General features: G+C 40.1%; 1 protein-coding gene across 16 annotated transcripts in view; it reads left to right on the top strand.

The window, feature by feature from the left end:
- Positions 1–17,048, top strand: part of BNC2 (basonuclin 2) — a 470,337-nt gene that overhangs the window by 296,846 nt on the left and 156,443 nt on the right. For all 16 annotated transcript variants that reach the window (XM_043486718.1, XM_043486711.1, XM_043486710.1 and 13 more), the window contains one exon: positions 2,334–2,436. In XM_043486718.1, the coding sequence (XP_043342653.1) occupies positions 2,334–2,436 (103 nt within the window). The remainder of the gene's footprint in view (positions 1–2,333; positions 2,437–17,048) is intronic.

Here is a 17,048-nt window from a genome sequence, read left to right as displayed (position 1 = left end):
GTTATTTAGAGTTATTTAGGAAGAGAAAAATATTTGAATCATAAAAACTAGTTCTGAGTAAATGAATGAAGAGTTGAACCAGTAAATAAACAAATATACCTAAAATAAAGCAAATCTACAAGTCTCTTAATTTGTTTTGTCCTGAATATAACTATAATTAAAATTGAGGACAGTGTATTTTAAAACACAATGTAAAATGAGGCTATTTTTGTGAAATAAAAAAATGTTATCAATTTAAAATTGATTTAAAATTTAAAATAAAATTAACAATTTAAAAGATGTATGTCTTTGGTGCCAGAGTTAACATATAGTTCTTGAGAGACAGTCATTCTTAGGTTTGGTCATTCTTTATCTTGGTAAAGCAGAGTTAATTTTTTTTAAGTGTTTATGAAAGATTCTGTTATTGTATCTCAGATTATATAAATATTTTAATGTCAATCTGGTTGCTGTATCTGAATTTATAACTGAATAGTTTACAGAGTGCCCTGTTTTTCTGCCCTCTAAAAAACTTTTGGGTTTGTTTTACCGTAGTACAATCAAACTGAGTTTCCTAATGAACATGCTGTTTAAAGAAGCTATTTCTAACCTGGAATGTTCTGATGTATTGCTCAGTCAGTTAAACTACTGAAGTTGATATAAGAAATTGGGGGAGAAATAGTTTCCCTTCTAACCTCCAGATATAATATTCTTGCTATGTCAGCATTTCCTTTGCTCTGCCTGTGTCTTATTACTATTTCCTTTATTCACTAATATATACAGCAAAGTTGTACAACCTCCTAATATTCCTAATATGTTATTGAACTGTTGACACTGGAAGACAGACTCTGAAACATCAGACAGTTGGTACCCTTGCCTATTTTTCTTGCAGTAATAGAGGAGCAAACTAGAGTTAGAGGTGAAGCAAGAAAGGAGGCTACGGCAGGGACTCTAACACTGAAAACCGAATAAGGACCTACAGATTTAATGTTCATTAGCAAAAGAGAAATATTTTAAATTTGCTTGATCCAAAGCATGGGGAACAGTAAAAGCCCATTCAGTCTTATTCTCTGTAAACGGAATTTGGCTCAACCATGTTAACAATATCTAAAATACTGTCTGTTACAAATGAGGCAGTTTATATAAAAACCCAACTGATTCCAGGAATATGAGCGTCTGAAGCTGTGTAAGTGGGCAGAGCTTTCAGGCCCAGCACTGCAGTTTCGGGTAGCCTCATGCCTCTCCCCCCACCCCCGCCCCACCCCCAAATCAGTAATTATTGATTGCATCTAAAGCTGTAGAGGGATCTTTTCCTGGCAGTTCAGGTGGTTACAGTAGATTGTTAATCTGTGAATGGTTGGACAAAATCCCTTCTGTCTTCAGAATTTCCATGCAAATTGGGACTAAATGTATGAGATAAATTTATTAACTGTAGTCCTGGAGCATAGGTCAGCTTTAGCACAATTCTTCAGCCTAGGTTTTTAATCTATAAAAAGTTACACTTCATTAATGTTAATTTCCTGTGGATTCACTTTAAAATGTAAACTGATGAGACGATTTTTTAAAGTACTTGTAAAGAAATAAAACGTTCTTGAGTGTGTCTTCCAGCATTCTATGATATAAGTGAATTGTTCCAAATAGTGAATATTCACATAAATGTCTTTTCCTATTCTACATCTGATCTAAAAACAAATTTGAACTTATTTTCTTACATCATTAAAATAAAGAGAGGGTTGTTTTGCATTTTTCAAATAGGAATGCAAATGAAATTAATATTTCAAGGAGGGAAAAAAATCAAGGAGTTAGAAAGTGATAAATGATGCCAGAAATATGATGGATGTTATTGGGCCAAAAGGAGTGTCTTTCAAAAGGTGTCTGAGAGATTGATAAAGCATTTCAATGAAATACTGCAGAAGAAAAGTCATATTCTGTTAATATTATTTGTTAATCATGTTTTATTTTCAGCATTTCACTTGTTATTGTATGAGAGTCTATATCTTTTGCACTCTTGTCAGTGAATATTGGGTAGCAGCAATCTTTTTTTCCTCTTTCGGATCCCTGGTAATACAGAACCAGCATCTGATAGAAAAAAATAAGGTTCACTCTTATACTGCTTAGTCTATGCTTCCAATTTAAAGCTTACCTATGAATGGCAAGAAACATTCTATTAATGAATCAGCTTTGTTTTCTAATATGTTTTGGTAAGAGATTTTTGATGGTTTCAAAATTTTTCTCTAAAACTCTCCAGACCCCTAAAGCTGTGAAAAATGGGAAGAAGGTGTTATTTCTTAAAATGCTGAAGAAGCAGGGTCCCTTTTGAACAGACGCTGATCTTTTCTTCCTCCTCTCGTTCTCAGGCCATCCGCTGCACGCTGGTGAACTGCACATGTGAGTGTTTCCAGCCGGGGAAGATTAACCTGAGGACTTGCGACCAGTGTAAACATGGCTGGGTGGCACACGGTGAGAAAATCTGGACTTTTCTCCTTGCTCTTGTTATGTTCGTGTAAGCGTGGGTTTTTTTTTTTTTTTTTTTTTCCCTTTTAGAGCCATCACTGGCCTGGAGTACAGAAGGGTCAGCTGCGCCCCAAGTGTTAGCTCCCCAAGTGTTAGCTGCAGTATAGCCTGCAGCTCCCAAATAGCATATTCTTGGCTCCCAGAAGTAAGGCCAGGCAGGCAGCTCTCAGCAGAAGGGCTAGATGTTTATAGCACAGTTGGGTTCTGAGTGAACGCAGCAGCAGCAGCCAGCAAGCACCAGGCCCCATGGAAACTCAAACATACCACAGTTGGCCTTTCAGGGCCGGGACCTCAGAGGCGAGCTGGCAAATCCTCTTTGCTTGAGGAGAACTCCTCCATGACTGCTCACCCTTGTCATCTGCTTTCAGGGCAGAGTTGATCCTCCCAGATGTTAAATTTTGTATGGTCTTAAGGTGGGTGAGTGAGTGAACGGGAACATTATTTGGCTGGTATCTGAAAAAATAATCCGTAAATACCCCCTTTGAGCGTGCCCAGGGATTGGAGGAGGCTGGCCCCCGGTGGAGGGTGAGCCCTGCATACGTGTGTGTTCCGGGCGAGGGAGACCCAGGGCCATGGCTGGGAGCGCAGAGGCTCCTTGCCAGATGCAGAGCTGTCCCATCCCTGGGCCTTGACCAGGAATTTAACTGTCCTTCTGTCTGGTTTATGTTTGTTATGTTGAGGCCAGAGGAGACTTGGGAATAAGCAGAGACGTTTTCTTCACTTCCTGGACTGTAGAATCTTAAAAGATAGGTAATGTTTATAGAAGAAATCCTGGCTTGAGATTTTTTTGACAGCCTTGGGGGATTGGCTCTTAAGTGGACATATTCTTCATTCCCAAGCGGTGCCAAATATCCAGTGGGTTGTATTTTTATAAATGTCATGTTATTCTAGCAAGATCTGAAGAAACGACACCGGGCCATGCCTTGAAACGCCTTCAATTTATCATGTATCTTGCTTGCTGGGGGTGTGTGGGTTAGCATTGTGGAGACGTTTCAGCCCTGTGTCTGTGAGGGAGAGAAAAGAGGTAGAAAGAGTAGTTAGTACGGGGGGAACATACTAGAAGGCGTGTGCCTGGCAGACAAAGCCACCGTCCTCCAGCACCTCCAGGGAGGGAACTTGTTCCTGCTTCATTAACAAGGCCAATATCTGTAACAGTTCTCAGTCCCGTTCCGAACAATGTTTAAGCTGCTGTCACTTTTGTTTGCAAGTGACTGTTCGGTGATTTCTTCTCCTTTCCTACAGTAGTCTGCTTGCTAGGACGGCTGTAACAAAATGCCACAGAGTGGGTGGCTTAAACATCAGAAATTTATTTCCACGCAGTTCTGAAGGCCAGAAGTCCAAAACCAGGATGGTTTCGTTCTGAGGATTCTCTTCCTGGCTTGCAGATGCTGCCCTCACGTTGTGTGCTCTCGGGGTCTGTGCATCCAGGTTCCTCTTCTCATAAGGACACCAGTCATGTTGGGTGAGGGCCCAGCCTGATGGCCTCACCTGTCTCCAAACACAGTCACATTCTGAAGTACTAGGGACGAAGGCTTCAACAGATGAATTTGGCAAGAACACAGTTCAGTTCATATCACTAAGTATCCTTTGCCACAATATGTTTTGGCTCTACCAGGTAATAGCTTATGTCCCCAGCCCATTAAGAATCTTGGAGACAAAAAAAAAGAAAAGAAAAAATGAAAAAGAATCCAGCAGGCAGTGTGGGCTAAAATCTTGGCTCTACGACTTTGATGGGACATAGCTCAAAATCTCTGCATCTGAATTTTCTTGTCTCTAAGAGAAGGTTAATAATACCTGCCTTGTAAGATTATTGTGAGTATTGAAGATAAAATATATGAAGTCTTTAAAATAAATAATACATGTTAAAAGAAACAAACTGGACAAACATGAGCAATAAGGGGGGGCGGTCATTAAACAAAGGACTTTTCATTCATTCCCTCTCATTTTTTCCAAAGCCATCTTGCATTACCATCATCTATCTACTGCGGTAGCCTTGTGAGTATAAAAGTTTACTGTGTCACCAGTTTATTTTATCTGTCTAACTTCCACATGCATATTACATTAGTAGTGTAATGGGGAGGGAAAAGCAATATTTCTTCTTTCGTGAACAACATAAATTATCCCCAGCCACTGGTTGTTTCTAAGATTTTCTGAGGGATGTGGTTTTTTCCCCAAACTTGAATAAGGTTATTTCTGTTACATCAGACTGGGCTTTTCCTACTGTGTCATTAGTAATCTTGTGTTTCTGGTATATTAATTTCTAAGTTTCTCAGTGCTAACTTTTCCTCACCACTATTATCACCTTGATCTCTTTCCCCCCAACAATAGCAACATGTCTGTATACAACTCACAATATGTACACACAGATACATATCCCATTCTTCCCCCATATAGTAGGACATATATGACAGCAAGGGTTTGGCTCCTAGCTTTTGAGTTGGCAATGAAATGAGAGCATCCACTCTTTTTGCCCTTAGCATTTCAACTAATTGCTTCACTCTCTTCCCCTGCACAGAAAACCCTGAAATCATGTCTTCAGTTATTTCTGCTCAGAGGTGAGGCACAGCACAGCGGTCTCTCTGGCTGCCTTACTCGGGACATTATTCTTTACGTGGGACAAGGAGAAAGTGACTTATTTTTCTATGGTGTGATTTTTCTGTGTAAGTGGATAGAACAGCAAGTAGTAAGACTACCAAAATACATCTCATGTAATCATTTCACCATAGCACTGAATACACTCCACCAGTAATTGTACCATAAAAAATTAACATTTGCCATTAAAAATAGCTAAATGCCAAAATCAGGGGTTCTTTACAAAAAAGATGAATTTTTAGAAATTTGTTGGCCTCTTTTGAATTAATGTCTTCCTATATCTTCTTTGTTATCAGCATCTTCAGTTTCTTCACATGATTTTTTATTTCGTAGGTGGTTATTCACACACACACACACACACACACACTTTATAGCCTTATAGATTGTATCTTAAACCTACTTGAATTAGTGACTTTAGTTGCTTTACAGAAATCTTTAAGATGTTTAAAAAAATTAAAAGGCATAATGAATTCATCATACTGTAACACCTGAACTTTGAAATTACTCCCTGGGCCATGGTGCTATTCACAGGTTACTTCCTTGAAATCTTAGCACCATTGAGTTGAGAGGGGGGAACCCGAAAATGATTCCTTGACTACCAGGAGGGATTTCCCACTGAATTAATGAAGGATTCCCTGCTCTTTTTCCCCATTAAGGAATTTCAGCTCGTGTACTTTGATAATAAAAGCAGGGCTTTATTGATTTTTAACATTATTTAAAACAAGTTCTTTTGGGGTATAGGTTGTCCATACAGACAGTGTATAATAACCTGGCATTTTGTAATTTTGTCATATTTCACAGTCTTTGGTTATAGGACTCCAACATACTACTACGTAATTGACCTAACAACTGTATTTTTTTTTCCCTTCCTCTCTTTGCATTGTCTTTTCTGTGTTTTTCCTTCATTTGTTTTAAATTACCAGAATGAGTCTTGCAAAAAATTTTAAATACACATTTTATGCAAGTTTAATTTTTCTTGGTGTAACATTATCAAAGTAAGATATCAGCATCGGAGCAGTAATGGGCTTCTTTACTGATGACATAAATGTTTGGGTTGGTCAAAATTTAGGACATGGCATTTTGACCCTTTCCCACCATACTAGGATAGTAATTTTGCTATTCACAGCATTGAAGTTTCAGGCAAAGAATTTTTAAAAACACTCTTTTATCTATTTGGTTGCGCTGGGTGTTAGTTGTGGTACTTGGAATCTCTAGTTTTGGCATGCTGGATGTAGTTCCCTGACCAGGGATCAAACCTGGGCCCCCAGCATTGGAAATGCAGAGTCTTAGCCACTGGACCCCCAGAGAAGTTTCTCGGCCAAAGATTTTATATTGTTGCTGTTGTTCAGTCGCTAAGTCATGTCCAGCTCTCTGTGATCCCGTGGACTGCAGCACACCAGGCTTCTCTGTCCTTCACTATCTCCTGCAGTTTGCTCAAACCCGTGTCCATTGAGGTGGTGATGCCATCCAACCATTTCATCCTCTGCTGCCCCCTTCTCCTCTGCTTTATATAGTCTTACAAATTAGCAAGTATTACTAGTATATACTAAGTAGTGCGCAAGTGGCAGTGGAAAGAAGGGTGCTTTATATCATCAGTCTCCTCTGAGAAACCTGCTCCCAGCAAGAAGTGTAATCAAATAAACCCTGTTGCCTTTGTGATAAACTGGAGGTGGGACATAAAGGTTGAGGGCTACTGTATCAGACGAGTTTTAGTATTTATTATTTGTAAATTAGTTTTAATGTATAGAGTCTAGATGATGATTTTACTTCTAAACGATTAAGATAAGGTATTCTAAATGATTTTCAGACATTTAATGATAATCTAAGACAACTGGAACATTATTGTTTAAAATAAAAACTTGATGGGGTATATTTGATTTCATAAAAGAGGTGGGCAGATTTTAGAAAGGTTATTTAACTTAGAATTTTTTTCCTTGGCGAGATCAGTAATTTTTACTTCTGACAAAACTCACTTGTTAAAACTACCTTTAAAAAAAAAAATCCACTGTTTCTTGGGATGTCCAGTAAAAAATTTTCAAGGGTAAGAGGCTTGATGGAAAAAAAAAAACAAAAAGTACTATATAGCTTAATGAACCCCATAGTAGCTTGCTTGGTGCAGATTATTTTCTTTATAGAATACTTTGACTTTAAATACTTTAATTATTAGCTCAGCAAGCCAGCTGTTTTCCTGCCAGTATTGAAACTATTCAGAATTTTTAATGTAAAATGAACAGGCTTGGGCTGTGTCATCTGGACATCAGTGAAGAGATATTTATTGAACATATATCATCTCTAAAGTATTGGGCCAGGTATGCTTTGATTCTTCAGCTCTGTGCCCCAGGAAACGGTAAGCAATATAAAGTTAATTTAGTGTCATCTACCAACCATCTTTATGGTTTAATGTACTGTAAGACTTAATATTCATATAATCCATTAATTTCAAGCATTTCTTTTTTTGTAATTCACTGGAAGTAATTTCTCTCTCTTTTTTTTTTCTCGGCATCATTGAATTTGAATTCCCAGCTCTTTACTAGATATGTCTTATCAGAACAGGGGTATTTATAGAGACACTCACCCAAATAGAAAATATAGGACATCCCATTAAATTTGAATTTCAGGTAAACAGTGAATAATTTTCTAGTATAAACACGTACCTTGCAAATTTAGCTGAGTGGTCCTGTGTTTTTGCTAAATCTGGCAAGCATACACCTAACAGAAAACCCTAGTTAGGCTTAATTTGCATAATTAAGTCCCAAATCAAGGCCATTGGTTCTGAGCTTTCTGTAATCAAAAACCTTTTGATTATGTCCGTCCTACATTTAGAATCATGAGATCGCAGCATTCTGTTTACAGACTCCTCAGATTTGTTGGCTGCACAGTACTTTATAAGGATTTAAGCAGGGTGGATCAAAACCAGTCATTTTTCATTTTATTCCATGAAAGGTCACATGTCTTTATTATTTGTCCCAGTCTGTGCTCTTCTTATGAATTGTCTAAACATCTGTGAAAGTAGTTTATCCCCAACTCTGTAATATTCTCCCTGACTCGAGTCCAGGAGCCAGTGTAACTAAGTGTAAGCTTTCCTTTTCCACCCTCTGTTCTTCGCTAGCCTTCTAGAAGTCCTCTATCAAAAGCAATAACGCATGACACTTCTGTGACCTCATGCTCACTCCGAGTAACGCAGCAGCAGTTTCTGTATGATCATTTGTAAATTTGTCAAGAGTAAGAGAGGAGAGTGAGTAAAACAGTGTCCTCTGACAAAGGAAAATGATGCTTGCAGATACTAACCAGCAAAGTGCTAGCCTCCTTCTTATGAACCTGAAGACTGTCCCAGAAAGACTGAATTTTGCTTTGGGAGAGAATTGTTGAAGAGGGTTATTTAGGGTTAGATGAAAAGAGTAAGAAAGGTTCTGACTTGATACCTCAGGACAGGGAAATAAATGCAGGCTTCAGCGTGGCAGTGACAACTGATCTTTTGGGAGGAAGTAGGTTGCCGTGCCTCTAGGACTTTCCTTAGAAACACGAGGATGTAAACCCCACCGTTCTCTTCCTTTGGTGCACTGGTTTGGAAAAGGTGGGAATTAGTGGAATATCTGCTTAAAAGAATTTGTCTTTGTAGAAGACTTGCTTCTTCCCCATGGTGACCCTGACACCTGGCTTGCCTAGCTGAAGGATTCTCTTTCAGTCAGGGAAACGAGCTCTTAGGTGCCTCCTAGCTCTGCCTCCATGGACAAAGTCCTTGAACATCTCTCCACTTATTTTTATTTTAGAGAGCAAACACAAGGCCGCTTTCCTGCCTGGCACATGAGCCATCTTTGCATGACCTGAGGGCACCGTGCCCTCTTGTGCTTCTCCCCTTCACTCCCTGATCACAGCTGATAAGCTTGAAAAGGAGGACACCCTCACAAATGTGACGGTTCGCTCCTTGATTGATGGCATTAACTATATTCTTATTGTGTCCCTGACCTGCTTGTTTTGATTTGTTTCTCAGTCTGCCCACCTTTGGAACAGTGCTTTGAACTCTGATTTTTTTTTTTTCTTCAAATCACAGCACAAACAGTGCCTCCCCTTCAAAGTCCTGGGCTCTCTGCCTGTTAGCTCCCCAGATGTTTTTTTCTAGCTCCATTTTATTCAGACAGAAACATAAGGTGGATCTGATAAATCCTGACCTCTTAAGTGTACAGTGCAGGTCCCCTGCTAAGGACTTTCCAGGAAGGAAATGGAGATTGAAACTACAGAACTGGAGCCCCAGGGTCTGAAGAAGCTTCGGGTACACAAATGGGAGGAGTGGGCCTGAAGACAAAAGGAGGTAAAACTGCAGCTCTGTGTAAGTTCTCCTCCTGGCTCCACCACCTGCTGCCAGTGGGACCCAGGCCAGGTTACACAACCTCTGTTTTCTCATCTGCGAATGTGGACAATGATAGTGCCTAGTTGCAGGGTTATTTCTGATATTAAATGAGATAATCTACTTACTAAGTGTTAGTTGTTTCCAAGTTCTTATAGTAGTAAAACGTCAACCTTGACGACACAACAGACGTGTTTTATCGTGGTTGATGGGGTTAAAAGTTGAGTGTATTCAGGCCAGCTTTCGAATCCCATCTCTGTCTCTATTTAGTAAGCCCCAGTTCTTTTCATCTGTAAACTCAGATAATAATAGGAATCTACCTGAATAGCACAGTGATGTTTCGAGGGAGGATTAAATGAAAAAGTGGACTGAACAGTAATGATACTCTCTAGGGCCCCATGCAGGTTTTCTCTGGTGCCCAGTGCTAGAGGAAGGTCATCAGTTTCTTTGGTTGTAGGGCCCAGTTTTGCCAGGGTGATCTTGTATTCTCCAGCAAATCCAATTTAGCTTCATATTGTCCATTTCTCCTAAAGTGTCATGTGAGCCCTTACTTGAATAGAAGTCTGAAACACTTTTTTTTCCCCATATTTTAAGAACTGCACATCAGTTGAACTGTATTATAGGATTGCTTATTTGTTGAAAATCCAAAAACCAGGAGGAAATGAATTTTAGGCAGGATGAAAGGCTACTTTTGCCTATTTTCATACCTGTATTCTTGCATGTGAAGTGCTTTGATGGGCTAACCACTTTATCATTTTATTGCACTTTATTACATCATAAATTTTTATATCTTGCTAACGATCCTACAGGAAGCTTAATTGTTTATAGGAACATCTTAATTAACTGGAGTTCAGCAGGTTAAGCAGAACACAAATTGAAGGGGTTATAAATGAAACATACTCAGCTCCTCTCATTTTACTCAGGATGCTCTGTTCAGATAATGAGGAGATGCTTCTGGGTCATAAGAATCCAGGATGCCTCAGCAAAACTCTCAACTGTTCTTCCTCCTCCTATTGTGTCATAGTGAGGACTTCTTCTCGTGTGGTTCCCCGCCCCCCCATACCCATCCTCCACCCCTCAGCCCTGCACTTGAACAGTAAAATCACTGGATGAGATATTTGTGGTGTTTAGAGAAATTCCGACTTGTATTCTGGGAGGCATAAAATGTTGTCTGTGCGACTCATTCCCCACCAGGGTTTGCCTTTCAGGAGGGTAGAAATCTGTAACTCTTCAGAAGTGTGAGTTAATCTGTCATTAGTGAGCATATACCCAAAGTGTTTTATTTGTTGTTTAGTTGCTAAGTCTTGTCTGACTCTTTGAGATCCCTTGGACTTACAGCCCACCAGGCTTCTCTGTCCATGGGATTTCCCGGACAAAAGGATACTAGAGTGGGTTGCCATTTTCTTCTCCAGGGGATCTTCCCCACCCAGGGATTGAACCCACCTTCCTGCATTAGCAGGCAGATTCTTTACCACCAAGCCACCAGGGAAGCCAAAGGTGTTGTATCAATTCAGTTCAGTCGCTCAGTTGTGTCCAGCTCTTTGCGACCCCATGGACCACAGCACGCCAGGCCTCCCTGTCCATCACCAACTGCCGGAGTTTACCAAAACTCACTTCCATTGAGTTGGTGATGCCATCCAACCATCTCATTCTCTGTCGTCCCCTTCTCCTCCTGCCCTCAATCTTTCCCAGCATCAGGGTCTTTTCCAATGAGTCAGCTCTTCGCATCAGGTGGCCAAAGTATTAGAGTTTCAGCTTCAACATCAGTCCTTCCAATGAACACTTAGGACTGATCTCCTTTAGGAGAGAGGAAACTTACTACTGGGCTTCTCAACAGATTGCTTACAAATCTATCCAATTATGGCCATAATTCTTTTAAATATTTTCTATACAATACAAGTCAGGAAGCAACAGAACTAGACATGGAACAACAGACTGGTTCCAAATCCAGACTGTGTTTCTTGATACACAATAAAATCCCTCCTTTGGCCTCAAGATCTCCCAGCCTGCTTGTATGGTCTGGTGATCCTACAAAATCAAGTGCAAACACATTTAATTGAAAGAAGAGCTTTTTGGGGCCTTAAGTTCAATTGGTCAAGGAACACAAGGCAACGCTAGACCTGGGTGTCTAAAAAGGAAGCCACTAATTTCAAACTGAGCACTTGAGATGTGGTTAGTCCCAACTGAGGTATGCTGTAAGTATAAAGTGTACACTGAAATTTAGAGATTTAATCTTAGAAAAAAAGAATGTAAAATAGCTCGATGAAAATGGTCTTTATGTGGTCTACTTGCTGCTGTTGTTCAGTTGCTCAATTGTGTCTGACTCTTTGCAATCGCATGGACTGCAGCACACCAGGCTTCCTTGTCCCTCACCATCGCCCAGAGCTTGCTCAAACTCATGTCCTGTTGAGTCCGTGATGTTGTCTAACCATCTCATCCTCTGTCGTCTCCTTCTCCTCCTGCCTTCAATCTTTCCCAGCATCAGGGTCTTTTCAAATGAGTCGTCTCTTCACATCAGGTGGCCAAAGGATTGGAGCTTCAGCTTCAGCATCAGTCCTTCCAATGATAATTCAGGATTGATTTCCTTTAGAACTGACTGGTTTGATCTTCTCGCAGTCCAAAGGACTCCCAAGAGTCTTCTCCAACACCACGTTTCAAAAGCATCAACTCTTCGGCACTCAGCCTTCTTTATGATCCAACTCTGACATCCATACATGACTACTGGAAAAATCACAGCTTTGACTATATGGACCTTTGTTGGCAAAGTAATGTCTCTGCTTTTTAATATGCTGTCTAGGTTGGTCATAGCTTTTCTTTCAAGGAGCAAGTGTCTTTTAATTTCATGGCTGCAGTCACCATCTGCAGTGATTTTGGAGCGCAAGAAAATAAAGTCTGTCACTGTTTCCATTGTTTCCCCATCTATTTGCCATGAAGTGATGGGACCAGACGCCATGATCTTCTTGTTTTTTGAATGTTGAGTTTTAAGCCAGCTTTTTCACTCTCATCTTTCACCTTCATCAAGAGGCTCTTTAGTTCCTCTTCAGTTTCTGCCATAAATGTGGTGTCATCTGCATATCTGATATTTCTCCCGGTGGTCTTGATTCCAGCTTGTGCTTCATCCAGCCCGGCATTTTGCATGATACACTCTGCATACAAGTTAAGTAAGTGGTCTACATATTGGTGAAATATTTTATGCATTGGGCTAAATAGAAAATATTTTTGAAAAATTAGTTTCATTGTTCATTGTTTGCTTTTTAAATGAGATTGGCTTCCCAGGTGGCACTAGTGGTAAAGAACCCACGTGCCAGTGTAGGAGACATACAAGACGTGGGTTCGATCCCTGGTTCAGAAAGATCCTCTGGAGAAGGAAATGGCAACCCATTCCAGTATTCTTGCTTGGGGAATCCCATGGACAGAGGAGCCTGGCAGGCTACAGTCCATAAGGTTGCGAAGAGTCAGACACGACTGAAGCAGCACTGAGGGAGATTTAAAATTACATATGTGACTTGAATTGTTTCTGTTAGGCATGGCTGTTGTGGATCTCGGTGTGAGAGCATGTTTGGTTAGCCTGGTTTGCTGGTAGCATCGTTAAAATTGGTGTGAGAATCCTAACATCCCCTATCCCGGCTCCTGTCCTTCCTTCACTCAGTCCTCTGTGCTCACACGTGTGCTGGGCTGTTGATGTTTGCCCTTCCCTCTGCCCTGGTCATCAGGGAAGCTGGACCTCCGTGCCCCCAGAAGCAATTAAGTCTTTCCTTCTGTATTGTTATTGCTGTTCAGTTGCCCAGTCACGTCCAGCTCTTTGTGACCCTATGGACTGCAGCCTCCCAGTCCTCCCTGTCTCTCATCATCTCCCGAAGTCTGCCCAAGTTCATGTCCATTGCATCGGTGATGCCTTCCAGCCATCTCATCCTCTTACGCACTCTTCTCCCGCCCTCAGTCTTTCTCAGCATCAGGGACTTTTCCAATCAGTCAGCTCCCCACATCTGATGACCAAAATACTGGAGCTTCAGCTTCAGCATCAGTCTTTCCAATGAGTATTCAGGGTTGATTTCCCTTCAGATTGACTGGATTGATCTCCTTGCTGTCCAGGAGACTCTGAGGAGTCTTCTCTAGCACCACAATTTGAAGGCATCAGTTCTGTATGGTATCAGTATATTTCACTGAGACCAGAAGGTTAGTTTCCATAATACCAACCCCTCCACTAGCTTGGGACCTCAGGAAAAACACTTCTTCATCTCTGGGTGCTGATACCCACTGTAGCATCCCCCACTTGAGGGAGTGAGGTAACACATGGCACGAAGGATTATGGGAATCTCCTGCATGTACCTAAAAGTCTCTGATTTCTGGTTGCCAGTTTATTTCCCAGCAACCTCAAGCACAGCTTGCAAACCACCCCACCCTGCCTTTAGTTCTGTTTTTGTGTTTCTTTATCAGTCCTTACTCTTGTTTTCATCTTTGTTCCTCTGTGCGTCTTCAAGTGAAAGGTAGGTGGAAGGTTTCAGTAGCCTACCCAACCAAGAAGTAAATTTTAGAGAAGTTAAATTTGTTTGCTCATTAACAGATATTGGCATTTTTGTTTTATTCAGAAGATCTGTCTTGAGCTAAATATTTTTCACTTTTTATTTAGTAGCTCTCCAATACTCCTTTGCCTGCAAAAATCTGAGGGTAAGAAATTCTCCCCTCCCCCGCTTTTGGCTGTTCATGTTTTCCACTATCAGTAAAAATTAAAAAACAAATCAACCTCTCACATAAAAGAAAACACCTGTTTGGCTTGGAGAATCTGGCCAGGGAGGTCTTTTTCCTGACGGGCCAAATGCGACCATCACAGGGCCCCTTATAAAATAAAAAAAAAAAGAGTCATTTTTTTCCTTTATTTCATATGAGCATTGGCAGAAACTCTGACAAGCAGTTCTTCATATTTTATTATGTTCTTGTCTGCAGAATCTCTGTCAGGCAAAAACCTTGTCAGCGGAAAACCTGTCGTGGGATCAGAGGAGACAAAAACAGGTGTCACATAGGCAGTCAAAACTGAAGGAAAAAAAGATTAGGCTAAAGAGAGAGAGGCAGACAATTACATTAATGCCATTGCTTTTATCTTATAGATGTGTGTGATTATCTCGGGGTGCTGAGTGCGCAATTGCCTCAAAGAAAAGTAGACAGGAGACAAGGGGAAACTTGATAGTTATTAACTGAAGAGGCAGTGTGTCAAAGCTGGATGGGGTTCAAAGTTTTGCAAGGGGAAAAAAACTGCAGGCAGCCAGCAACGGCTGTGTGGTTCTGCTTTCGGCTACATAAACCTAGTAGCAGTCTAACATTTGCGACTTGGAAACAGATCATAGAGAAAAAAATTAATGAAAGATTTCATTTGGAGGTTTGGGGGGGGGTAACATTTATCATATAGACATGTGACTGAATCATAGTCGTTTTCTCTCATAAAATCTTGCCTCGATGTGAGACATGAAGACAGGCATTTGTCAGTTCAGCTTTGTTGTTTGGATATGTTTAAAACACCTATTATCAACACACTTTTAATTAAAAAAAAGCTATTAAGAAGCCCTTTTACTAAGTGTGAACATCTGTACGTGCAAGCTGTAAATTAGATCACATATGTGTGCCTCAGTCAGAGACTAAATGAACTTGGCAAGTGTTTTCTATTACTGGTTTTTAAATACAGTAAAATATCTACAGGAACAATGGCTGTGCTTGAAATTTTGGATCTTTAAAAAAATTGTGCCTGTTGATCCTGATGGATAAACCTTGCCTTCTAATTAGACATTAGAGTCATTATTATGAATTTGGTAACCAGGATTCACCGGACTAACCAGTATCTCCCCTGTTTCCTTCTTCATGTCATTTCAGGAGACTTATTTTTCTCAAAAGTTGGTCTCCATGAAATATTTGTGATGGTAGAAAATAGTTTCACTTTGCAAGTGGCTTAAACTCTGAATGCTATTTTGCCTTGTTGATAACTCAGGTGTCAAAGAGCCAATTGATAGCAAATGGGATAGGAACTTTTCAGGCCTTCCTCTCTGCTCAGCCATACATCGATGATATTAGTGAAAAAATCGGCAAGCATTGCTTTAATCCTTAACATTTTCTGCTCATGCATTTAAAAATTGGTTAGTTTAGCCTTTTCCTAAGACAGCCTTCTTAGCCCTTTTTTATGAGCAAATCTTTATAGAGAGGTCTTTTATCCCGCCAGTCACTGATGCAAAGCAGTTTGATACTTGATATATGCATTAAGCAAATCCAGCAATCCAGAAGAAAACACACGTCAGTGTCAAAAGTGTGTGTGATAGCCCAGAGTTTCAAGGGATTACAGTGGGGGAAAGAGAGATTGATTATAGATTTAGAGTGAGATTTCAGACTGACTTACTGGGAGAGGGAAGGAAAAATACTTGTGACACAAAGGTGACGTTCATTAAAAAAAGACTGAATATAATAATTTCTTTCTTTTAGGTGTTTTCTACCAAGTGCTGGCTTTTGTATCACTGTTCTCTCTAGGTTTTGAAATACTTCTTCACTGCTGTGGTAGAGTTTAAAGTGCATATTCTACCAAAAATAAATATGACTTGCTTTTGCAATATTTCCATAATGAAGTTTCTGATACAGATCTATGCTACTTCAGGAAAATTAAGTCTTTAAAGTTAATAAATTGGGAGTAGGGTGATTATCCTCTTACAGAATTCATTTTTTTTGTTTGTTAAATAGAAGGATATTCAGCAAACAAAATATGCTTATTTCAGTAGTTACTTTTAAAGTAACTGTTGTAGTCAGTGTGCATTTAATTCATTGATCTGTGAATTATATAAAGCAGGGTTTTGTGTAGTCAGCTCTCGGCTCTCCTTGGTAACTAGAGACTGGATAGAACAACAGCAGGAATAATAATAGTAATCCCCAAACCTGATCATAGCAGGCAGATTCAGTTATTCGATGTCTTCCTAGACTTACTGTCAAGCTTGCAGATTGCATTTCTTTCTGCTTAACCACCTACTCATGGAGATGCAGATGAGGAGAGACATACCCCCAAAAGTGGACCCTGGGAGGAAAAGGAAGAAGGAAGAGAAGAACAACCAAGGATCTGTTTACTCTCCTAGCCGAGAGAGTGAGCTTCTGAATAACGGCCTTGATAGTCTACTACATATGCCTCAGTCAGACTTTAATGATTTCCAAAGTCTGTTGTGAGGACTGTATTATTCATAAGGCCACCGGGGGGCAAATGCCAATCAGTTTGAAATATTACCTATATAGTCTCAAGTGGAGCTCAGATTCTACTCTGGACTAATTGTGAGTGTGAGTGTGTGTGTGCGCATATCCATATACACTCAAAGCTGCATGTCAAATAGGGAGCAATTAAAATCCGTAGGACAGTTGGGGCTCATTGGAACTCCTTCTGTCCCCCTTTTCTCCCTACAGTGTAGGTTCACTTTCCTAATGGACCATAAGAGTATTCATCTACTTATCCCTCATGTATTACGAGAAAAAAAAAAAATCAAGGACTCTTCACATAAGGCATACAGGGTATAGTAATGTAATCAGGGTTTATGGTGGCTCAGTAGAGTTGTCTTTTTTTTTTTTTCTTCTTCTTCTTCTTTTGACCTAAAAACACTGACACGCT

This window comes from Cervus canadensis, chromosome 14 (genome assembly GCF_019320065.1).
Source record: "Cervus canadensis isolate Bull #8, Minnesota chromosome 14, ASM1932006v1, whole genome shotgun sequence".
NCBI lineage: Eukaryota > Metazoa > Chordata > Mammalia > Artiodactyla > Cervidae > Cervus > Cervus canadensis.
Note: the sequence above shows the minus strand (reverse complement) of the source record. Positions and strands in the feature narration are given on the sequence as shown.